Source organism: Ursus arctos, unplaced genomic scaffold (genome assembly GCF_023065955.2).
Source record: "Ursus arctos isolate Adak ecotype North America unplaced genomic scaffold, UrsArc2.0 scaffold_1, whole genome shotgun sequence".
Taxonomy (NCBI): Eukaryota; Metazoa; Chordata; class Mammalia; order Carnivora; family Ursidae; genus Ursus; species Ursus arctos.
Genome location: NW_026622763.1, coordinates 75,770,406 through 75,795,363, shown reverse-complemented (window position 1 = coordinate 75,795,363; position 24,958 = coordinate 75,770,406). Strand labels below are relative to the sequence as shown.

At 42.4% G+C, this 24,958-nt stretch overlaps 1 protein-coding gene across 4 annotated transcripts in view; it reads right to left on the bottom strand.

Moving 5' to 3' along the window:
- Window positions 1-14,573: 14,573 nt before the first annotated feature.
- AOX1 (aldehyde oxidase 1) overlaps window positions 14,574-24,958 on the bottom strand; it is an 81,873-nt gene continuing 71,488 nt past the window's right edge. For all 4 annotated transcript variants that reach the window (XM_026492224.4, XM_044381309.3, XM_057303818.1 and 1 more), the window contains 7 exons: window positions 24,805-24,879; window positions 23,319-23,371; window positions 21,981-22,095; window positions 18,944-19,009; window positions 17,037-17,225; window positions 16,184-16,351; window positions 14,574-15,265 (listed from right to left, as the gene is read on the bottom strand). In XM_026492224.4, coding sequence (XP_026348009.1) covers window positions 15,215-15,265; window positions 16,184-16,351; window positions 17,037-17,225; window positions 18,944-19,009; window positions 21,981-22,095; window positions 23,319-23,371; window positions 24,805-24,879 — 717 coding nt within the window. In that variant the 3' untranslated portion in view covers window positions 14,574-15,214. The remainder of the gene's footprint in view (window positions 15,266-16,183; window positions 16,352-17,036; window positions 17,226-18,943; window positions 19,010-21,980; window positions 22,096-23,318; window positions 23,372-24,804; window positions 24,880-24,958) is intronic.

Here is a 24,958-nt window from a genome sequence, read left to right as displayed (position 1 = left end):
GCTCTAGCTCCCAACTCTGTCCCTCTTTTGCCACACCCCTTCCCAAGGGGCAAGGAGTCCTCGGGATCAAAGGGACCCTCCACGCTCAGCCAGTACCCTGTCTTCTAGCCACAGGCTGTCCCCTCAGAACTCCCTGCCCCAAAGGCCCCAAACCCACTTCCAGGGCCCATGTTGGCCTCTGCTCTAGTCCCTTCTTCCAGAGAGGGCAGAAGTACAACTAGGAACTCACCCCTAAGCCTGTATGGTGGCCAAGAGCTGGCTGTCTGGGTTGGATGGAGCTTGGACATGGAGCTGGGTGTCCAGTCTGTGACAGCATCAGTGCAGGACAAAGCTGGGCAGGAAGAGAAGAGAACTGGACGTCTTCTGTTTGACCTCTTACTTCAGCTCCTGCAAATGAGAGGGACAGGTCTGTCCTTTCCGGCCAGCCCAGGCAGTGATATTTGGTGATCACCAGGTACGCACCCATGCCAATTTTTAAATTTTTCCTCTCCCCTTTCCAATCTACTCCAGAAACCAAGTGAGCTTTATTTTCAGAGGGAATGTGTTTCTTTTTTTTAAAGATTTATTTATTTTTTTTTAGAGACAGAGAGGGAGAGAATGTGTGACGGGGTGTAGGGGCAGTGGGAGGAAAGGAGAGAATCTCGAGCAGACTCTGCGCTCAGTACGGAACCCAATGTGGGGCTCGATCTCACTACCGTGAGCGGAAACCAAGAGTCAGAAGCTTAATCAACTGAGCCACCCAGGCGCCCCCAGATGGAATGCATTTGTAACTACTATGTCATCCATAGGAATTTTGTTTTGTTTAAACTTTTTCTGTACATGCAGTTATAAAATTAATGCATGTTCATGTAAAAAAAAGTCATGTAGAGTTGCTGTAAAATCTAGAAGATAACTTCATAATGCAACCATACGAAGAGAACTACTATTAACGTGTGCATTTCCTTCCATTTCTTATCTTGCTGTGTATGTGCACACGCTATATATATATAGACAAGTTCTTCCTTCCAAATTTGGTGTCAGAGTGCTCAATTAAAGTTTTTTTTTACTTAAATCACTTTTATTTTCAAATTCAATTATTACACAAAAAAGGTTTTTCAAGATAGTTGAAGTTCCAATCATATGGGTACGCCATAATTTATTTAAATAATGCCTTATTGTTGAACACTTATTTCTAATTTTTGTTATTATAAATAACATTGTGACAAGCACATAGTAAATCTTTGACCTACCTCTATTTCTCTGGGGTACATTCTTGGCAGTGGAAATGCTGGTTCAAAAAGCGGGTACGTAGAAATTTTTAATTCCCTGGATACTTTCTAATTTCTAGAAAGCTGTCTCTTGCCAAGACTAGTTCTAAGAACAATTCCAAACATTCATTCTTAGGAAAAACTGGCATTGACTATGCAACTGCTATGTGCTTGTCACTGTGTTTGGGACTTTATATACATCACTCATGTGTATCATCTAGTCTTCCCAACAGCTTCCGTGAAGTATTATCCCAAGTACACCGAGGAGGAAGTTAAACTCAAGCTGGAAAGCTTCAGGGCTGGGACTTGAGCAGGGTCCTGTCTTCCCAAAGTTGGTGTCACCATGCTGGAACCATTTTTGGTGAGTTGCCATTTCCTGCAGGCCCGGCATGGGGATCACTTCCTCCCAGGAAGACGTGGGTTTGCGGTGGTTGAAGGCCAATGGAAGGGAAGGGGTAGAAGCACTGGGAGAAGGACAAGTGCTTTAAGAACGTTCACGAGGTCCCCACCAGCACCCCAAGCCCTGTTGATCAGGTTCAGCCTGACAGACCAAATATGGAAAGTTGCAGATAAAAGAGAGAGAAAGACACACTAGCTTTGTTCTCAGGCTTCTTTTCTTCTTGACCCAAGCAACATTTCCCTTCCCCATTCATTTGACAGCAAGATGAACTCTATTGAAGAAAAACGGGGATGGCAGAGCAGGAATCCTAGAGTTGTAAAATACCAGAAGAGGTATTAATAATGATGATGATGGTGATGATGGTGATGATGATGGTAGTGGTAGCAGTGGTAGTTGTAGCTGTATTAATTGTAGTAGACATTTTATTTAGCACTCGGTATGTGCTCAGCCTGATTTGTACTTTACAGACATGATATAATTTAAATCCTCATGATCATAATCTTCTTTTACAGGTAAGGAAACAGAGACTTAGGAATGTTGAATAATTTATCAGGTTATATAGTTAAGAATAGCAGAATTTGAAGCTATGCATTTTGACAACGAAGTTCATGCTTGTAAAACAAAACTGTATTGCCCGTAATTGCTAATAACAACTATAATTTCCTGGCTATCTACCACAATCCAGTGCTTCCCATTCATTAAGGCATCTAATGCTCAAAACAACCCCTTCAGAGACAGGAGTAGGGAGCAGGCTGCCCAAGAGAAGACTGACCCCCGGCTGCCACTGAGACTCAGGGGCTGGCTCCCATGAAGGAGTCTTCCTTCTGCTGAATTTCAGCCTGGGAATCTGGCACAGGTCTTTCCTCTGTGTTTGTCTGATGACAGTGTTCTGGCTAATTAAATTGACTCAAGTAATCTTTAAATTCATGAGGAAATAAAATGAAATACAGGTGATGATGGAAGGTACCTAGACTCTAACACATAATTTCAAATAAATAATGAATGAATAAATGACTTGAAAAATGAATGAACAAATATATAAATACATCTTACTGCAATTTGTCTTGCTTCCCCAGCTCAGGTAAATAGTCATACTAATATTTATGGCTGCAACGCACCGTAACAAAAGTTTTACATGGATTATTCATGTCAATTTTGTTTACGTAGTTCTCTAGTCTCCATTCCTCAGTCTCTTCTGTGGACGTATTTCCTTCATGTCCCCTTTGGCATCATCTTAACTCATTTCTCACTTTTCCACATCCTTTTTTTTTTTTTTTAAACAATTTAGGAATCCAAACATCTCTGGCTATCCAATTTCTGCAGCTTGTAAGGTATATTTTTGCAGGAGAAAACTGTATTTTTAAAGTTAATAATTCCATATAGTCTTTCTCAGTTACTTATCATAGTTGTTGAGGGGGCTGTGTGCGGAGGTAGTGGGTAGACGAGGGTCTGACACTAATGCTCTATGGACGTTACATATGCTCAGTGCCTATTGATTCTGCACAACATGAAAGATGGAAATGGTTTCTCCTCTCTTCCTCATAGGCCATTAGTACTAATCAAAGATGGAATCGGATTCAGAGAGGACAGGTATTTATTTCACAAAAATGTTTTGCTTTGACGGTGATTCCATAAAACGTGCTGCTGAAATGGCAGTGTGAGGAATAGACTCTTCTCTGCTTCTCCTCATCACAAAGCCAGACATTAGGAAGATGGCCTAATCCGTTTTCAGGCAGAATATGTTATTTTTATAACCTTCACTCTTGAAGAAGCCATTAAGGTGCTACCTGTCTGCATTTCTGAGAAAAATATCAGTGGTTACCCTCACTGAGATGGGCAAAATGGTAAACCTCTGAGTCTCTAATGCACAATATTGTGCTTTCCTTGAAAACCAATTCCACGTAATGGCTGTGATGCTTTGCTACTGAATGCCGAAGAGCTGGCTCAGCAGCTGGCAGTGGTTTCACACCCCCAGGACTAAAACTTTCCCCGCTCTCCACAGCGGGTCTCCGCCTAGGACCGCAGCAGACATTAGCCAGGGAGAAGGAAATGCACGATATTTCAACCCAAAGGCAATGTCTCTGCCCTTGGCATGTCTCCCTTGGTCATAACCGGGACTATCCTCCTCTCCCTCCAATATCATATACAAAATCCTGGTAGTTTTTCTAGATTGAACTAGTGTCCTCAGAAGACATGTGGGATACAATTCTGGAGTGCACTCTGTGGAAGTGTGCAGAGCAGGAAATCAGTGAAGAGGAAGGGAAAGGACTGAAGAAGCCCCTGGCGGGGGGCGGGGTGGGGGGCGGGAAGTCACATACCAAAGATGAACACGTTGCATGAGCAGAGGCACTGACCGCTTCTGTTCCAGACTATCTTTCCAAGGATGTTGCTATAGTGAGCAGCCTTGGAAGGCAGACAGTGTCTGTCTGAGAAGGAGTTAGCAGGAATGCTTACGGTCCAGTATCATAAAGATAACATCACCTTGTGGGAGTCTAGACATCACCCAAACCCAGAGGGATGAGACCCACTAATGGTATTTGGCCATATTAAGAAAACTAACAAAGAAGGCAGAGACCACATGATCATAAAATACAAACATGAATGGAAATCCAGGAACCTCAAAGGAAAGAAGAGGGTAGAGACATTGTGGGTGAGAGCTTAAAGAGAAACAAACAGAAATGTGCCCACAACTCTCTGCAGTGCTTGCTGAAGGTAACTGTCTATAGACTCACTCCTTCTTTCTTTCCTGTTTTTAAACTAGATCCTCTGATCTTTGGTCTTCCTTGTTTTTTTATATCTATTTCTAGGTCCCTAGTTTTTGGCTAAATGTTGAACCCAGCTTCCTTGGTAGGAAGGATCCTCTGCGGCCCCAATATGGGATCTCTTCATACCTCCAATCGCTATCAGTTGAACCAACATCTAGCTCTCAGACAACACAGGTCACTTGGTCTATCCAAAGGTATGGATGGGGCTTCCCTAAAGCAAATTAGAAAACTGTAACAGAGGGGGCACCTGGGTGGCACAGCGGTTAAGCGTCTGCCTTCGGCTCAGGGCGTGATCCCGGCGTTATGGGATCGAGCCCCACATCAGGCTCCTCCGCTATGAGCCTGCTTCTTCCTCTCCCACTCCCCCTGCTTGTGTTCCCTCTCTCGCTGGCTGTCTCTATCTCTGTCAAATAAATAAATAAAATCTTAAAAAAAAAAAAAAGAAAACTGTAACAGAGGAAGGATATAGCTGGGAAGGGATCCTTCAATTACCCAGGTTTAAAAAATTCTACCATTTCTAAAGAAGAGGGGATAAAAAGTTCTCGCCTGGCTCAAAAATCAGAGGAATAAATGAGGGGAATGGCTGTCAAGCTAACCACAAAGCCTGTGACAGAATGTTTGGGGGAGAACATGTTTGAGTTTATAACAAGAGAAGAAAAAGAATGCCAATGTTGTTACTCAACAGGATCACAGGCTTATAAGAAGCCAATTCCAGAAAGCACAGAGCAATGATGGACTTTCTCCCATTTACCAGAAACTGTACCAAGAAAATACAGCATGAAATGCACAGGAAGCTCTCAGAAATGTAAGTTGGAGGATGTAATTATAAATGAGGAAGAACTAAGGAGGTGGGAAGTCACTGGAACCAGATTGCTCTCTGACCAGCAAAAACAAAGAAAGGATGTGAAAAACGATAGAAGTGATGGGGCAAACTGACAACAAAGGCAAAAGTGTGTCGCAGAGCAATGTCCAGTTGTCTAGGGGATGTATTTTGTGGAAAATATCATCAACCTACAACGTATCAAACAGAGACTCAATATACTGCTCGTGAAGATAGAGTAATATTAACAGAAGTCAGAGAGAAGGCAGAACTATCTTATTCCTATTGTTGCTTCCATATTTCTTGCCAAAGGAATGCTTCATGAACTAAAAGCATCAGATAAGCACAGTTAAGAAAGACTTGAAGCCCAGGATATGTGGAGATTATAAGAAAGCGTTTAGCCTTTAAATTTGTTCAAATGGCAGATCAATCAAGGTGAATTACGTTCTATGACCTTAAAATAATTTGTAAATGAGATTGTGGAACCATGGTCAGTAATCTTTTGAAGACATCACAGAAAACCAGAGCAGTGCCAGAACACTGGAGACAGGTGACCGTGGATCCTGGTTTTCAAAAAGATGGATTTAGGTGAGGTTGACTTTGCTCTTGGACAACTTTCTGGATCTCTTCTGGAATGGAGTATTGATGAGAGGGCCTAGGGCCATGGTCCCAAAGAGGAGACTGTGTACTCAGAAAAACTAGCCTTATTCCCTTTTGAGATGAGACTTCTAGACTGAGAAACTGATCAGTGCTGTAGACACGGTGCACGGGGATCTCACAAGCCACCTGAGAGTGTCCGTGCTCCCTCTGTGGAGGGAATAGTGAAATCCAAATGCATGATACCACAGAAGGGTCTGTACTTGACTGAACAACAGCTCAATGTTAACAGTGTTGGTTAACTTTTTCATAGTTCTTTGCTTGGTTTACTGTGTCTGATATTTTAATCAACAACTTAATACAGATAGAAGGCAATGTTCATCAGATTTTCAAATAATAGAGTAAAAGAAATACCACTTTAAAAGTCTTAAGACATTTCAAGTGAATGTAAGTTTATGAGTTATAAGAGATTTTTTCCTAATTCCTAACAGTCTACGATTTCCTAAGCATTAATAATACTTAAATAACAACTGTAGCAGCAACAGCCACAATGAAAATAAAAACAATCCAAAGGTCATTGCTTCTTTTAGCTAGCTCTAAGTACATAATTAAAAGATTTCTAAGTCCTAATATTTCCAGACACCCTTCCATTAATGCTGCAATTGCATCAAAGTCACCCACGCAGACGGACTCAATGAGCATATGCTAGTCGAACACACACTACACTAAAATGATCAGGAACAACTGATACAGTGCTAAGAATGTAATAGTCATATGGAAAATTCACTTTACTTTCTGGCTGGCTGCCTCAGTTTCCCCTCCTGGTAAACAGGGATGGATAATACTTGCCAACACTGCTTGAGAGGCATGGATCATAAAGATCAACGATGAATGTCAAGTCCTTGGCCTCCTTCCTTGGAGGAAAATGTTCAAGCATCTCTGGTCCTCTTGTTAAAGCCAATATTCATTCTACAGTGTTGGGTTTGTGACTCACCCCCAAGCCTCCCATGGACTGCTCTGTGGAGGGCTCCAGATGGTTCCTTAGGAGTGTAGACGCTCCTTACCATGCCCAGGTTCAGAATCCACACTGGGTGCCATAGCCGTTAGCAAACTTTCCCTAAAAGGAAAGAACTTAGAGGATCCAGCCTGAAAGTGATGGGTAGAAAGTTCTCAGAAATGAAACAAGGCTTTTGACTGGTAAAGGCAGAGGTAGGCACAGGCCTGTTAGGTACCAGCTGGAAGCGCTGTGGTTGTTCACATTTCAGATGCTGACAGAAGCTTTCTGGGGAGACACTCCGTGGGGGCGGTTGGGAGAGGAAGCCCTCAAAGTCACCCGGGGCATGGTTTCAAGAGCACAGTTCGGATTCAACCAAGACCACAGACAACGAGATTATCTGCGTCTATTTTGTTCCCTCTCTCATTCTGCTACTGCTTGGGAGTAAAAAAGAATTTGAATTGGAGGGATTTATTGTAAAGTCTTCTGTTCATAAAGAGAGCTCCAGCTCTTAGACTTTTCATTTCCTCTTCTGATGCTGGAGGGTTATCTGGTGTTCCATTCAGTTTTGGACATTTTTACTAATGCACCAGTACATGGATTAAAAAATCCTATACAAAATCGGCCTTGAGATTAATGCACCTGTAACTCTGATGATCTGAGGAGTTTCTCGAAGGGAAAAGGACAAAAAGGCCTATGATATTTCTTCCTTCTGGCCTTTGGCTCTGTGGTCTGCCAGCAACCTTTAGGGCAATCAATTCCTTATGGTCTGGGAAGGAATTTTTAGAACAGACATAATCCTTGATCCCAGGGGCTTTCTAACTTAGCTTAGGAGATATTCAACAAATATAGTTTTGATTAAAGACTATTACATAACATGCCAAATTCAAATATCCAAATCACACAAGTATTTTTTTTTTTCTGGTAGAATTCATAGCATGGCTATTTACACAGACCAAACATAGAATATGCCTCCTTGTCTTTCTCGTTTTATTACAAGAACCAAGATAAATGTGAATTGTCCCCTTTCTGTGTGCATAGGACCCACAATCTTCCTGAAGGGAGGATTCCTCCCTGAGGCAATTAGACGGTCCAAGATGAACAGATAGGGTGTCGCTCCCTCTGGACCACCTCCCCTCATATTTTTATGGAAGTATAACAAACTTCAAATGATACTATAGAAATCCAGAGAAAGATAAAAGAAATTAAGAAAAAGATAACTTTCCTTCCATAAAACCCTTCACCTGCCATCGTGGTCCTCTAAAACCCTAACCCATGGCTCAGACAAATAAAGAAGGCCCCTAAATCCATAGTTATTCTGAACTTGTTAACATATACTCTTACTTGAATGAGACACATCCTGGTTTTGCTGCTTCCTACACCTTCTGTGGTGATGACTGCAGCCCCAAAGAGAGAGTAGCAGACAGGCACCAGGCAGGCGGGGATGGAGAAGTGACCTCAGAGTCTGGACAAGGAAGCTGAGCGCTGCTCTCATTATAGCAGTAGTTTCCCCAAAAAGGAAAAAAAAAAGTATTTAGGTGATGATAACAGCAATTACTTTGACATGAATGTCACTAGTTGAGTACAAATTAAAGCCGAGCTGTCACATAAATGATTTGGAATTTGAGTATGGCTACCTAAAAATGAATCTTTTATTACTTGGAATTAAGAAAGCCATTTCCTCCTGCAAACAATCTTGTTAAAAACGTGTTTCAGGAGTTGAAATGATCTCTATTTATTCCTATGCCCTTTTCAGTTTACTGGTTGTTATAGTTGGTCAAATCATTAACTCGTTGCCCTTCAAGCAATCTCGAGGTTATGTGTGATCTTATTATAAAGATTCGGAGGCTATGACAAAACGTCAAAGAAGACCACCTTGAAGGCAAGTCACGCAATAACCTCAGAGCGTAAACTCCATGAAGCAGGTCACTGGTTCCCATTGCCTAGGACAGGGGAAGCTTAAAAATACTGGTGGGAAGAAGAATGAGGATAATCAGCCATTCCCCTGAGTGGTCAGCCTGCTGGATACAGTGAAATTCACTGTAGCTCTCAAGGGGAGTTTAAGAGAACTTGAGCGTGCCCCTGAATGTGGTCATCTGCCTCCAGGAGGGCTGCGAGGAGGGTGGAGCACAGGCTTTTAGACTTCTCCTGGGGTCTGGTTCTGCACTGAGGGGTGTTTTGGGTCTGCTGTCTGTTTTTCCTCTAATCAAATCCAGTCCGTCTATGCTCCCAACCCTATTTTTTCTCCACCTTCCTCTGCTACCCTCATTTTCTTCCTCCCTTAAGCCAAGTTGAACTTCAATCACAATGTAGCTCTTATACAATGTACACTCTTTCCTGCCCTGGAATAAAATTTCTTCTTATAACCAGCAACAGAAGCTTCTTTACTCAGCAAAATGGAACTAAATCATGCAGACACAATGCATTCAGGTGCATTTTTAGGTGTTAATGTATTTGTTTTTAAATTCTAAAACCAATGCTTGTTTAAAAAAAAATAAAAAATACAGGGGCGCCTGGGTAGCGCAGTCGTTAAGCGTCTGCCTTCGGCTCAGGGCGTGATCCCGGCGTTCCGGGATCGAGTCCCACATCGGGCTCCTCTGCTGGGAGCCTGCTTCTTCCTCTCCCACTCCCCCTGCTGTGTTCCCTTTCTCGCTGGCTGTCTCTCTGTCACGTAAATAAATAAAATCTTTAAAAAAAAAATAAAAAAAAATAAAAAATACAAAAATGTATAAAGCAGAAAATGAAAATACTTCTTCCCAGTTTTCACTCTTCAGAGTTAACGTTTACCAGACTCCTCTGTATACATACAGAATTTTCCTATACATATATGCTTACATACATGAATTGTTCTTGTTGGTTTCTAAAAAGTGAAGTCAACTATTCATACTATTTCGAATTTTGCTTTATTTCAAGTTACTTAAGGCTCTCTGTGCCTCAATTGCCTCACCTGTGAAATGGACAAAGAGGCAGTACTTCTCTCAGGGTTGTTGTGAGCATTAAATCAGTTAATACGTGTAAAGTATTTGGAACAGTGCCTGGCACCTAGTAAGTTCCCAATAAATGTTACTTTTTTCTCTTTCTAAAAATATTTAAATTTAAATTCAATTCAATTAACATATAGTGTATTATTAGTTTCAGAGATAGAATTTAGTGATTCATCAGTTGTATATAACACCCAGTGCCCATCAAATCATATGCCCTCCTTAATGTCCATCACCCAGTTACCCCATCTCCCCACCCACCTCTCCTCCAGCAACTCAGTTTGTTCCCTATAGTTAAGAGTCTCTTATGGTTTGCCTCCCTCTCTTTATCTTATTTTTCCTTCCCTTCCCCTACATTCAACTGTTTTGTTTCTTAAATTCCACATATGAGTGAAATCATATGGTATTTGTCTTTCTCTATTTCGCTTATCGTAATATACTCTAGTTCCAGCCATGTTGCTGCAAGTGGCAAGATTTCTTTCTTTTTGATGGCTGAGTGATATTTCATTATATATATGTATATATGTGTGTGTGTGATGTATAAATACACACACATAGCACATCTTCTTTATCCATTCATCTGGGCTCTTTCCATAGTTTGGCTATCATGGACATTGTTGCTATAAACACTGGGGTGCATGTGCCCATGTGCCCCTTTGAATCACTATTTTTGTATCCTTTGGATAAATACCTAATAGCTCAATTGCTGGGTCATAGGGTAGCTCTATTTTTTTACGTTTTGAGGAACCTCCATACTGTTTTCCAGAGTGGCTTCACCAGCTTGCATTCCCACCAACAGTGTAAGAGGGTTCCCCTTTCTCCACATCCTTACCAACATCTGTTATTTCCTGAGTGATTAATTTTAGCCATTCTGACCGGTGTGAGGTGGTAGTTCATTGTGGTTTTGATTTGTATTTCCCTGATGCTGAGTGATGGTGAACATTTTTTTATGTGTCTGTTAGCCTTTTTATTATTGCCTTAAACTATCCATTAGTTCAGATTAATCTGTTTCCAACTTTTCACTATTATGAACAATGCTGCGATGAAAACTCTCAGGCTTTAACGTGGCACATCTGAGAAAGTATTTCTGTTGCACAAATTCTGAGAACTGGAATTTCTGGGTTGAAGGGTAAGCATGCTGTTAGGTCCAACTCACTCACCTTCTAAAATGTGTGTGTGTTAATATGGAGAATCATGTGTGAGAGGGTGTCTGTTCCCCCACGGCCTTCACCAACACTGAGTATTATCCATGCTACCATTTTCCAAATATGTCGGAGAAAGGGACAGTCCAAAATTGGCATTTCTTGTTATTTTGAGGTTTTTCCACTTTGGTATACATTTAGTGAATATTTGTATTTATTCTTCTGTTCTTTGACCATTTCTATTAGGTTTCTGACTTACCAATTTGAAGAATTTAATTATATACAATGGATATTAACCATATTCTGTTATAAATGTCCAGATATTTTCTGCCAGCTTGTTAACCGTCCATTCGATTTCAAGTATCCTGCATCCTGCAGGATGGAGCTCCATCCTCCCAAGCCTCCTAGCTGGCATTTCTCTAGGCCATTCCATTGCACTAGCCACTTCTGAGTGGTACAGATGTGATATGACCAGTGGATCGCATGTCACACTCTCACCCCATTGCTGTGGGGCAGGTGCCCTCACTTGACTGTATCTGATGCAGTGTTACATGGGGATCTTACGAGAGTGCACTTAACACTGCACAGGCCCTTAGGTGGTGATGGCTAAGGCCTTACAGGCAGGCAAGGCAAACCTTTACCCAGAACGCGTATGCATTTCTGTTAAAATAAATCACTGCTCCTTCCAGAGTGGAGTTGTCCGTGTGCCCCCCAGAGGCTAACTTGGGTGCTAGTTCTGGTCTGTGCTGGGCAGGTTGGACATTCAGCAATAGCAACAGCTACATGGAGGCACAGCACCCATCCTTGCCCTCATGACTCTTCCCACACGCACTGTGTCAAGCAGGGGGGTGACCAATGGCAGAGATGGCTAACGTCGAATGCCATTTTGTGTATGTACTTGGTTGTTCAGTACCTCTTTCATGCTGGGAGATTTCAACTGAAACTGGAATTTCTGAGTGGGATTGCTGAGAGGCCCAACTAACTCACTTTCCAAAATGTGTGTATTAGTCCAATGAATCATGCACAAGAGTCTGTTTTCCCACAGCCTTCACCAACACAGTCTTGGGTAGACACAGCAAGTGTCTTTCAATGCAACTTCATAATGTTCAGCCAGTTATTTCGGCATGATATCTCATTCTGAAGAGTCAGATTAACTTGTTTTGTGAATGGAGGAAAGGTAAGTTTTCCACATTGTTTTTTCTAAATTTATGTAGCGAACAGTTCATATTTCTAATGTGCAATATGAACATTTTGACACGTTGTACCCATTCCCATATACCCATTCATGAGCCTCTTGTCCCCTGTCTTCCAGTCTTTCCCCTTCCAGGTCCTGCCCAGCTGGCCAAACCATTTGCTACTACACATATATACCCTAACCTTGGGCCACTCTGTTTTCTACACAGAGTGGATAACAAGGTGCACTACCCAAAACTCTACCCATTGGGAGAAATTCCCCTCACCACCTTTGAGTGGCTCTGTAGTGCAGTCACTGTCCTTATCTGGCTTGTATGCACATGCTGATTTGTGAACCAAGCTTGGGCTTTTTCCAATCAACCCATTTGTGAACCAAGCTCAGAATTTTTTCCTTCTCCCTCAGCTTGTCATGAGGGACCTCACACTCCACCATGCAGTCATAGGCATGAACTGCAGGCGAGATGCTGATACAACAACAGTGGATACCTGGGTTCCTCCTGATCCTACTTGTGCTTGATTCTAGATGGATCACTTCCATCATACCTTCTTGCTTCTGGGACTGCTTGATTGTATTTTAACAACATCTTCAAGTTACTTCTGTGTATTTTAAAATTTAAGAAGCACTACATGGTGGCAGACAAAAGGAGGGATGCTTGAAGTGATAGCACCTTTTAGACAGAGGACCAAGGCTCCAGAGTGAGAAACAGAGTGGGAAATTTTGATGATAAAAAAGGGGACCGTGAGACAACACTGGAGAGATAGTCTGGGGCCAGATCACAGAGGGAACATATGCTACCTTAGAGACTTGATATATTATTCTGGTGGAACAAATAGGAAGTCATTGAAGGGTTTCAAGCAAGGCTGTAACATAATCATATTGTGTGTGTGTGTGTGTGTGTGTGTGTCCATAAACTTATATAAAACTTTCACTTTAATCTGGAGAATAGTTTGGAAGGGAAGCAGAATGAAAGCAGGACAATAAAAAGGAGACTACCACATAGGTTAGAAATAATGGTAGCTTGGAACAACACAGTAGCCATGGGAATAAAAAAGGGGAGGCACAGATGTAGGAGATTCCTCTGAGGTGGGACTGACAGGACTTCATGCCTGAACAGGTGCGTGCACCAAGAGAATGGAGCATCTTGGATTACTCCCTCATTTCTGGCTTAGCATCTCAGGGATGGCGTATTGACAAGGAGATCTGTTTGGGACCCATTAAGTTTGAGGGACACATCCATGTGGCAATGAAAGGCAAACTTGAAGAACCACTGCTATCTTAACTTGGCCTTGGGACAAGAGTTCTTGAGTTGAGGTTGTGACAGGGAGAAGGTGCCATCCCTTAGTCTCTAGTATTTTATACTTCAGTGTAGATATTTTTTTCTGCCCCTAATGCAAATGGAATTTTTCAGTGATTTTTGTCTTGCTGCTTAGCCCCCTTTGAGGTCTTGTCACTGAAGGCCATTGGGATAAATTTCTTATGATTGTCACAACTTCTCAATCTTTCCCACATTTTCTGTTTCTCTCCACATATGCTTTTTTAAAAAATTGAGATTTAATATGCATACCATAAAATTCACTCTTTTAAAGTGTGCAACTTAGTGCTTTTTGGTATATTCACAGGTTATATAACTATCACTACTATCTAATTCCAGAACATTTTCATCACCCCAAAAAGAAATGCTGTACCCATTAGCAATCACCTCCCCATTTCCGTCTCCCCTTCTTCCCTCAGCCCCTGGCAACCACTAGTTGACTTTCTGTTCCCATGAATTTCCTTATTCTAGATGTTTCATATAGATGGAATAATACAATATGTAGCCTTTTGTGTTTGGCTACTTTCACTTAAACAATGTTTTCAAGGTTCATCCATGTTGTAGAATATTACCAGTATTTCATTCTTTTGTATGGCTGAATAATATTCCCTTGTATGGACATACCACATTTTGTGCAACATATTTTGTTCTCAGTTGATACAGTTGGGTTGTTTCCACTTTTGGTTATTATGAATAATGCTATGAACATTTGTGTACAAGTATGTGTGTGTACATATATTTTCAACTCTTTTAGGTATATACTTAGGCATGGTCATTTGGTAATTCCATGTTTAACTTTTTGAGGAACTGCCAATTTTTTTCCAGTGTCTGCACCATTTTCATTCTTCTCGGTAATGGATAAGGGTTCCAATTTCTCCACGTCCTTACCAACACTTACTATTATCCATCATTTTGATTACAGCCATCCTATTGGGAATGAAATGGTTTCCATTGTGCTTTTCATTTGCATTTCCTTAATGACTATTGACTTCAAGCATCTTTTTATGTGTTTATTGGCCTTTTATATATCTTCTTTGGGGAAATGTCTGTTCAATTCCTTTGCCCATTTTTAAATTGTGTTATTCATCTTTTTATTGCTGAGTTGTAAGAGTTTTTAAAATATAGTCTACATAATTCATCTTTATTAGATATATGATTTGCAAATATTTTCTACCATTCTGTGGTTTGTCTTTCAATTTCTTGTAGGATCTTTTGAAGCACAAAAGTTTTTAGTTTTGATGAAGTCTAATTTATCCTTTTTTTTTTTAGTTCCACAGATGCATGGATACAGTGCCTGGATCCATTCTGACAATAAAAGGAGGCTGATAGCAGATGGGGACATATGAGAAAATGACAACTTTACAGTTCACACTACTAATAAAATTATTTAGAAAATTGCCTTTCACTAGACAGTGTAATTTCTGTTGGTGGATACAAGCCAAATATGAATCACATACAAATCATCATCTTCTATTCCATTCAGCTGGATGGATTTAAGAAACAGACTAATGGAGAATATCATTCTAGAGGAAACCAGTTAGTATTTGTGCTATTTAAAATATGATTTCTAAATTGCTTAAGCATATCTATCAAAATCCAAATGGAACATTTAAAATCAGCATCATATAAAAGCAATACTCTGTGAAATGACTTCTAAACTATGAACATTTATCTTTCAGACCTAGCATCTTAAAGCATAAAGACTGGATAGACTGCTATGTTGGAAGAGTCATCCCATTTCCCCAGAAGTTTGTATTTGATTCATATGGGTACATTCCAAGGAACATAGGATCCAGGTTTGTCTTTTGGGATCTGGAATAAAAGAACAAATGTGGATGTTTGCGATTTGGAAAACGTTTGTGACAGGTGAAAAATAGCATAATATAAAGCAGGATAAAAACCACCCAGAGGGCGACCAGGACAAGGTGAGGTCTCAGAATGACAGCATGAGAAGTGTGGAGGAGTGTGGAGCAGGACAACGAGTCAGGGCAGGGCAGCTACAAGCGTCATCAGTTCACACTTGAAGAGGGACAAGTGAAAACTGGAATTAGTCTCTGTGTTCTCCCATAGTGGAGAGGTGATTCACGGGCCTTAGGACAAGCTCTAAGGGGTACCACACAGAGCCAGCATTGAGAGGAGGAATAGGAGGGGGCTCTCCTCTCAATATAAGGTATACCTTGTATATAGTCAGAGGGGTCACTGTCAACAGCGTTTCTCCCAGAGTTAGTGTCTCATCACTGAAAGTGACCAAGGAGAGCTGAGATGTTTGCTCTGCAGGAATATGGATGCATGAGGGACTCTGCTCTTGGGCTTGGGCCGGAAAAGGCCCTTCCCACTCGACAGTGCAAATCAGGAATTCCACGTACTTTCCGAAGTGTCTGATTGGATAGCGTGGGACAGACTGTTGGCATGGCCCATATTCTTGGCCTGGGTGTCTGAGGTTCAGGAAACAGTTCCTGAACTCCCATTCCTGACCAACATGTCCGGGGAAGGGAACAAAACCAAATGAATCTGCATTTTCAAGTGGTGTGGAACTGAGCCCCGCTGTGGGGCAGGCAGGCCCAAGCTGATGAAAAACTGCAGTCTAAGGGTCAGTCTGCTCTTCCCATGCTCAAATGTCCTCAGGACTTCTGTCACCTTTTCTTTCATGGAAAACCACCACGATGGGTTAATAAAACTTGACTACAAGGACAGGGAAGAAAAATTCAGAATTTCATGAGCAGATCATACCATTTTTGTGAACTTATCTTCACAAGCCATTCTAATCTTCTCTGGGGTCAGGGGACTATTGAGCTTCAATGGTCCAAACAGGCCTCTCTCCTGTCGTGCTGCATTCACCGCATCATGAATGGCAAAAAACATTGAACATCCCAGGAATATCCCAGACTCTCCTAGACCCTTGAAGGGAAACAAGTCAACTGGATTATGACTCTCTCTTTGTGTCTATATGTATACATAGGTACACGTGCATCTATAGGTAAACATGTGTATAGATGCCTACATAAAATATTATTTGAGAGAGAGAGAGTGCACGCACACATGTATGGGGGGGAGGGGCAGAGGGAGATAATCCACAAGCAGACTCTCCACTGAGAGCAGAGCCCAATGGGGGGCTCGATCCCACAACCCATGAGATCAAGACCTAAGTCAGAACCAAGAGTTGATACCCAACCAACCAAGCCACCCAGTTGCGCCTATAAAATATTATCATATATGTAACGTTTTTCTTTTAAAAAAGTAATCTAATATTTTAACCCAGTATTCTCATTCTTAGGATTCCTGCCTAAGAAAATATTACCAAATGGAGAAAGCAGATATAGGTATGAGATGATTATGGCAAAACAAAAAATCAGATACAACCTGATGGTAACAGTAGCTCATGTGAGTCTCCAGAATTTGAAGTATTTAAGAAAAGTTGTAACATTGTTAAATTAATTCATAATTAACATGTTTAATAGGGCCTTTTCTTCTATAAGTCTGGTAAAAACCTCAAACAACAAAGAAATGAAGGCACCTCCCCCAGCCACCTGCACGGATCTCACAAATCACATAAACATGCATTTATTTATCAAGCACAGCTTACCTTCGATGAATACAGGGTATTTGAGCTTTGAGACGGAGGCAATAAAGAAATATGCAGCTCGGTGGGGATGTCACAGATGGCAGGGATTTTATATTGGTTTGGACCACGAGTGTACAGGACACCCTGAGGAGAATAATGCAGCTCCTCTATTGTATAAAGTCCCATGCCTTGAATAAATGCACCTTCGATCTGGGGGGGGGGGGAGAATTTCCATATATGAGAAAATACAATCAACAGGGGCATTTCAACTTCATGCTGTTTATTTGAATTTTTAAAATACATTGTAAGAGGGTTTTCAGCATGTCCTGCAAGATGTCTCTGAAGGTTTACTTAGAAGTTTACCTCAAAGTGTTTCTGAACATCTTACCCGGTGTGAAGTTCAAAGTCAAAGAACTTGACTTTGAATCTCAATTTGGCAGTGAAAGCGTAGCTCTACAAGAGACCTCAAACAGCCTGTGGCCCAAAGGCCCTCCTTTTTTCTGTTCATGAGCCAGAAGGAACCCTCTGACCGATCTGTCCGGACCCAGCAACCTGACAGGCCTCTGATAATCCCCTCATCTCTTCTCACCATCCTCGATCACGAGTGGGCTTGGCCTCACATTTCTGGACTCTGTTTCCTCGCTTGTTACATGAACTGCGTGCTAAGCTTCCCGCACAGCTTTAAAATGCTCCAATTCTTAGATGTCAGCATGTGGACAAAATCGGCTTGCAACACATCTTTCTGACTTCTGGGTCTCCTCTGTGTCACTTCCTTGCTATGGCCGTGTTTTCTCCACCTCTCTCTCCCGCCTCCCTTGTGTCTATGTGCGGGGAGATTCTTCTCTAACACTATCTCTTCCTAAAAGCCCAGACCACGCCCTGGGCCACGTCACCTCCACCTACTAAGGCAGGTGCCTGTCTCTGGGGTGCCTCCTCCAACCCGGCCGGCCGTCTTCTGTCTCTGCCTGCAGCATCTGACAGCTGACACAGGCCAGGCAGGCACTCGCCACCGTCGTCAGCCCCTCGCCCACCCCCCACTAGCCCTGAACACCACGTAGGCTGCATTTCCTGTCTATCTTTAGGTGGATGTCCTCCACTGTCCTCCCAGCCAGAATGCCTTTTCCTGTTCATTCCCTGCGGCTTCACCCACACCTGGGGCCTCCCTGAAGCCCGCTTTGACTTCTTCAACCCACACGTTCTTCCCATTCTCCAGTGACACGTGTCATGATTGGAGAGTACCTCAGATCATGTTCTGAACTGCGGGGAATAAGCTGAATTGCCCACGGGTAGGAGACAGGTAAAGAAAGTGAGTGAAGCGTCCAGGTGAGTCCCGAGTCCTAGAATCACAAAGAGCATGCTTCTCTTGAAAAGGCAGCCAACTGACTTTTCCTTGTGGAAATGCGGTGCCCATGTTGGCAAATTTTCTGTGTTTCCAAGAAACACTTGCCATCTGAATAATTATGTAAGACAGCTGGTGATTTTTTAATCTTCTCAATTATTTCAAATTTAAATAAAAGATGTCTGTGGCTACTGCCGTAACTATTTGATGTTCTCCCAACCCGACTTTAAAGTCCTCGAAGCTAGAGCCCATCGGACGCCCAAGACTTCACACTTGGCCCTAGTCTTCTTTGTAATCCCAGAGGTAGGGCACATTCTCACACCCCCCAGGCTTGCTTCTTCTGCCTCTCTCAAGCTCCTCAATCACAGACAGCATGTCTCTTCAAAAACTACTTAAAACATCTTTGTTTCCTTCCCTTTTTTAAACAATAAGAGATCTGAGTTCTGCGGCTGGCCTGAAGAGACAGATTCTGACTTACAAGGGTAGAAAAAGAAGAGGACGAGTAAGCCGGATGGAACGTTTTCCCTACAGACCCCCACAGCAGCTCTGGCTTTCAGAAATGGGGTTGAGGCAAAGCAGGTACACGTACCTGGCCTATGTCAAGGGCTGGATTTATGCTGCAGCCAACATCCATGACCACGTCTGTTCTGATGTTCTGGTAATAAAAAAAGAGCAAAAATGTTTATTTTAATGAATACAACTTAGGAGAGAAGGCTGAGAAACAGTTCCTGCCAGGGTGCCATTGGTTTAGAACCTGCTTAGGGGCCACAGTATATTTCAGGAGAAAGAATCAGCAAAGATTTTATTGGGTCACAAAGTCTATCTATACTCAACCAGCTTAAGCACGGATTTTTTTTTTCCCCTTCAGGAACAACAGGAGAGAAAAATATTTGCCTGTGTTCTGGCTGAGTGATGTAACTTACTGAGTTCAAGCCAGGGGAGCAGACATAATCCATGATGCAGAAAATGCCCTCATGATCCTTGTTGAAAAACCCCATGGCTACCATACAACCCAATGTCCACAGCCCGGCTGCTGGGTGGCTTTGACCGAAACACAGAACTCAGGGTGCATCAGCCAGAAAGTCTCCAACTGTTCTCTGCTGTTGTAGATTTTTCATTTTTAGAGCAGAGGAAAGATAAATCTAAAGCACAACTCGGTGACTAAAAGTTCCTGATAAGCTACAAATGAGGAATACAGCAGGCCCAGCCAGGTTACTGGTAACACCTTTGCTCTCCAGCAAGCCTGTACCTTCTTCTACTTGATGTAATGACTTCCGCCGTGACAGATTCTACTTGTAACTATTAATGGAACAAAGGAAACCCAAGAGTTTTCAACTTTGATTTGGGGCTTTCATCTACTATTTTTCTTTAGAAAATTAGAGAGTGATCCAGAACGTTTTATTATAATAAAATGATAAAACACCTCTCTTCTTCAAGGACATGATGAAATGCAAAGTTCTCTGGGACACCATTTAGCAAGGCTGGCCTTCTGGCAGACCCGTGGCCTCTTGTTATCGGTGAGGGGAGGTGCTCTCAAGACTGCAGTGTTAGTGAAGGTTTTGTTTTCAGAGCCATGGACCTACTGTTTGTCACTGTGTTTTGTTAGGGCTGAAGAGAGCGGCTCTAGGTTGTGGTAGCCAGCCTCCAAGATGGCCTATGGGGATCCCTGCGTGCTGGGTTCACATCCTGATGGATTCCCCTCCCACACTCTACCAGGGTGAGTTTGTGCGACCCACAGGCCATGTGGAAGTGCTGGCACATCACCGCTGTTAGGGCGTAGAGGACTGCGGCTACTGTCGTCGGTGCTCTCTCACTTGCTCATGCTCTCTTGTTCCTTTGCATCAGTCCCCCTGGGTGTGGGGGGCAGCTTGCATGTCCTGAGGACACCGAGACAGCCCACAGAGAGGTCCTTGTGGTAAGGAATAGAAACTTCTGACCAACAGCCTGTGAGAAACTGAGGCCTCCTGCCGACAAGCAGGTGATGGAGCTTGGAATCAGATTTTCCAGCCACCGTTGAGCTTTGGGATGACTGCGGCCCTCCTTGACAGCCTGATGGCAACCTTGTGAAAAATCCTGAGCCTGAATCACCCAGATAAGCTACTCCCAGATTTCTGGCCCTCAGAATGTTGTTGGTTAAAAGATATTATTGTTATTTTCAGCGCCAAATTAGAGGGTAATTTGTTACATAGCAATACATAACTAATATAGAGATGTAGGTTCAAAGTGAGGGAAATTTTGTAGGAATAAGAACAATTCTAACAACATAAGGAGAATGACTGAGTCACAGGCCTCCAGGGAGGGCCCCTGGTGGCATGTTACAGTATAGCCCCTTACCTCGGCGTTTACCTAACGTGAGCTACAAATCTAGCTCTTTTGAATCCATCTGATAAAAAGACTATTTAGCACATCTCTTAACATTGTTCAACTAAGTTATAAGAACACACCTTAGAATTTCATACCAAGGCTAATTATTACCTTGTTCTTACATCTTAACAAGGCCAAAGCATATACAGATAAAGAAAACCCAAGTGATCAAGTTTTCACTGAATGTTTCTTTGGGGGAGAAGGTGATGTAGAAATCAGTTAGCACGAGAGAACGTTCTACTGAACTAAAACAGGACAGCTAGCATGAAAACCATGCTTAGAAAGATCATTGTTTTGTCCCAGTCCAAGGTTCCCCAAAAGTGATCTGGTCTGAGTTAGAATCCGAACAAACCACTTTACCGGGCAGGATCAATAAAGGTATATACAATTTCAAAGATTAGGCTGACTATAGTTTTAAAAAACATACATGCCGGAGACCTATTAAATGAAAACTTCCATCCTATCATAATCCAAGATATAGTCACAAAGTATGTTTGGAAATATAAAGATCTAGAGCTTGCTTCTGGGTAGGTTTTCAGACAGATTATCACGTGACGGTTGTAAGGGTATCACAGTCCCGTTGAATGTATTAATGATCATTTATTATTATTAACAGTGGCGGGTAAGTAGCTTCATTTACCCACAAGGACCCAGCTACAAGAGGAGAAACTCTCCTTGAAACAGAAGTGCATGTGTGTGTGTGTGTGTGTGTGTGTGTGTGTGTGAGAGAGAGAGAGAGAGAGAGAGAGAGGAACTGTCTGCATATCTCCTCACTGCATCCCTTAAAAGCATAAGGATACCCTTAAACTATCTAAAAAGCAGGATCTAGCTAGATAAAAGATATCAAAAGCTGGCCACTAACTTCCCCAGGCTGGCCCTTGGTGCTTGTTAGCAGGTTATGAATGCTTATGAAATCCTTCAAAAATGTCAACTGATGGCATTTCCCATAAGAGGTCAGGACTGCTGGTTAGGCCAACAGTCTACATGAAAGCTCTCTTTAAGCTGTGTTCCTTCCTTGAAGTGGTTTCTTTCCTGATTCCATTTAAGAGGCCAGGAAAATAAAGAAGAGAGGCCGTCGTTCATTTTCCATGGAAGCAACCACAATACCAAGGCAATTGCTGAGCTTCTCATTTTTTCTGGTAACACAGAGAAACTATCTTTAGCCAAATACATGGTGCTTCTATGGTGCTCAGACAGACGTCATGTGTGGAATTTAGGTGTATCTAAGGTACAACGTGAAGACCTTTCCCGTTGGTACTGACCTTATGAGCGCCCGTCAGGCAGTCTATTTCAACCTCGGAACAGGCAGCTCCATACACAAAATATTCGAAAGGATGGCCTTCGCCTGTCTCCCAGCTCATGTTGGACTCGTAGCCCCTGCAGGAGACAGAAATTGTGAGGAGTGCTGTTCAGTGACGCAGGCCCCTAACTGCAGACCCCGATGAGTAAACAGACCAACAAGAGGCGGTGTTCAGCTTGCATGAACAGCAAACCAGAGGAACACGCTTGTACAATGATGTGCCAGCACATACTGCACGCGATAAAGCTGTTAAATAAATATATACTTCGTTCTTATTAAACTCGCTTTGTCTGATAAAAACATTCAGTCGCTCCTCGCCAATGAAAGACTCATGCTTGGAAGTTAGATGCTCACTCTATGATTACCCAACCTATTGCTTTTCGTTAACACTGAATCATGTCATCATACTGTCATCAGATTTGGGGAATTTCACCTGCATTTTAGACCAAACACTATTTCAAAGATGCACAATTGCCTGTTCGTCTGTCTTTCTGGATTCAGCCTTCTGTTTGCAAGACCAGGCCCCTGGTTCCCATTCTTCGCTATTATTCTGGTCTCCACAGCCTGCTCTGTTCCTGACTCTTCCTTAAGGACACCAAATGGATGTCATGTTATAAGAGGAGTGCAGGCCAGCAGCTTGCCGCACTTTCTCCCCTTTTCTCCTCTGCTTCCCCCAGCCTGGAGGTGGCATTAAAAATGCTTCTAACACTTACTCCTGAGAGCTGCCAGTGCCCTGGGACTCCCAGGAGAACTAGCAACAAGACAAAATCAGGTAAGACTTTGTGTATCACCCTGTTCTCTGATGGCTTTCATTTTCCACTAAAATAATCTGATAATTATTTTCCAGAGTAGGTGAGCGACAATTGTTCTGGTCTTGACAACACGTGGTTATTATCACATTTCTTCTTTTTTGCCAGTCTAGAAGGTGTAAAGTGGTGTTTATCTTATTATGGGTTTAATTTGCATTCCCTTACCTTTACCTCTTAACTTAAGGATACGCTAGTTTTCAACAAAAAATCAGCCACTGCTGTGGGTTACAAGCACCGACCTCAGAGATCCCTCAGTACCACTCAGTAGAATTCGAATCATCAGTTCAGCCATATTTTATTTGTGTGCCTATTCTTTCCAACAGAAGCCTCTCTGGGCATTTGGATTAACTGGAAGCTAAATGTTGTGTATAACAGTGGGTTAATAGAAGGTCACCAAAATCGATTTTTTTCCAAAATTGCAAACAGAAGTGAAACTCTTCCTCAAGCGACAGCTGCTCTTTTTCATGCATGTGGTTGAAAGGACGCCTTACCTGAAGTATCCAGTAGCTGAAAGACTAATGCTTTCATCAAAAGCAGCTTGTGCCTGGGAAACAGGAGGAAAGAGGATGCAATGGCGATGTTTAAAAAAAGAGTCACTTGCGGCTTCAATCTTAGTTTCACTCTACGTGAAATGCAGCTATCAGTACTAATAACCAGGAAGAACCAAGATTAACGTATTCCTCTCTGCATTCCCCAACTTCACAAGCACGTGTGGTCACTGTCAGTAGTAACAGTGTGTGTTCAGAGCCTGTGACTGTCTTCCGTGACTGCCGAGGTACATTACAGCCATGGTCTGGACTAGCGTGGCCAGCGGGTGTTCTGTTGATGAAGAACTTCACTCGGTCTTCTGGAAGGACAGTCTATCCACAGGGAATGTTTCAGGAAACAACGGGTGCTTGAGTGCTCTATTTTAATACCAGGTATTCATTGGTCTTAGCAAAGTGTAATTTTGGTAAATTGTACCACTGACATCAAAAGTTCTCCTGATCCTGCAGTGCACATAGTTCACTCATATACAGAAAAATGGGGGTTAGGTCCAAGTCCCCAAGTCTGAGAAAGAGAAAGGTGAACCGTGCAGCCATGACAGAAGAAAGCGTGCTGAGCGGCAGCACCTCCTGACGGTGGAGGGCTGGCCGTCCTGCACTGAATCTTTCAGCCAGGCCCTCTCAGCCTTTCTTTGGGAGAGCGGAGCACAGGGCAGAGGGCAGAAATAAAGCTGCCCAAAAAGGATTGAGAGCTTCCATAAACATGAATTACAGAATGAGTATGAACTCTGCGGAAGAGCAGGAAGCATTTCTAAGGAGGATTCCCCAAATGCTCTTTGCCTGGCAATGCTTTTAATGTGACATCCTAAAGCAGTCAGCGTGATGCGTACTCTCAGCTTTTACTGACATTCATTCCACACCACCTGGTCCTTTATAACCTAGTCCCTGAAAAGTGTGCTAGTTGACTTCAGAATGCGTGTTTTCTCTTCCAGCTAGGTTGTAAGTACAGCGAAGGAAGCAGCTGCAGTCTCCACTGCGTTTGGTGCCTACTACTGGTTGAATACATACCAGTGGCTTGGGTTCCTATTTCTAAATGAGAAATTTCTGTGATTCTTTACTTTTATAGATGGATTGTAATGTCTTTCCGTTCAGGAACAGTGGAAACCAAAGAAGGAGAACAAAGAGATTTACAGCTATTATCTAGAAAATACCTGGGATCCATCAGAGGAAACAGCAATTAGTTCTGGCTTAAAAACAAAGGTTTTTGTAGAAAAATAATCTTTTTCTCTAATGGAGAATTTTCCCAGATGCAAGAGTTCCTCTACCATACGATGATAACATTTCCACGTCCAGAGAACCAAAAGGCCTCTACTTATCATTATGTAACTGTAGTACCTTTTAAAGTGTCATTTCAACTGATACTTAATCCACACATTTCTCCTCCCTCCTTTTTTTTTTCAACATAAAACACAAAAGTAATAAGGATTCTCACCCAATCCTTCCAAGTGCCTTGAGGATTCTTGCTGATGATGGGTTCAAGGCGTTTTAGAAGAGTCTGACAAGCATCCTAGGGATTATTTTTTAATTAAAATTATTATCATAATTTCAGGCAAACCCTAATTTCAAAACCACAAAATACATGCCAC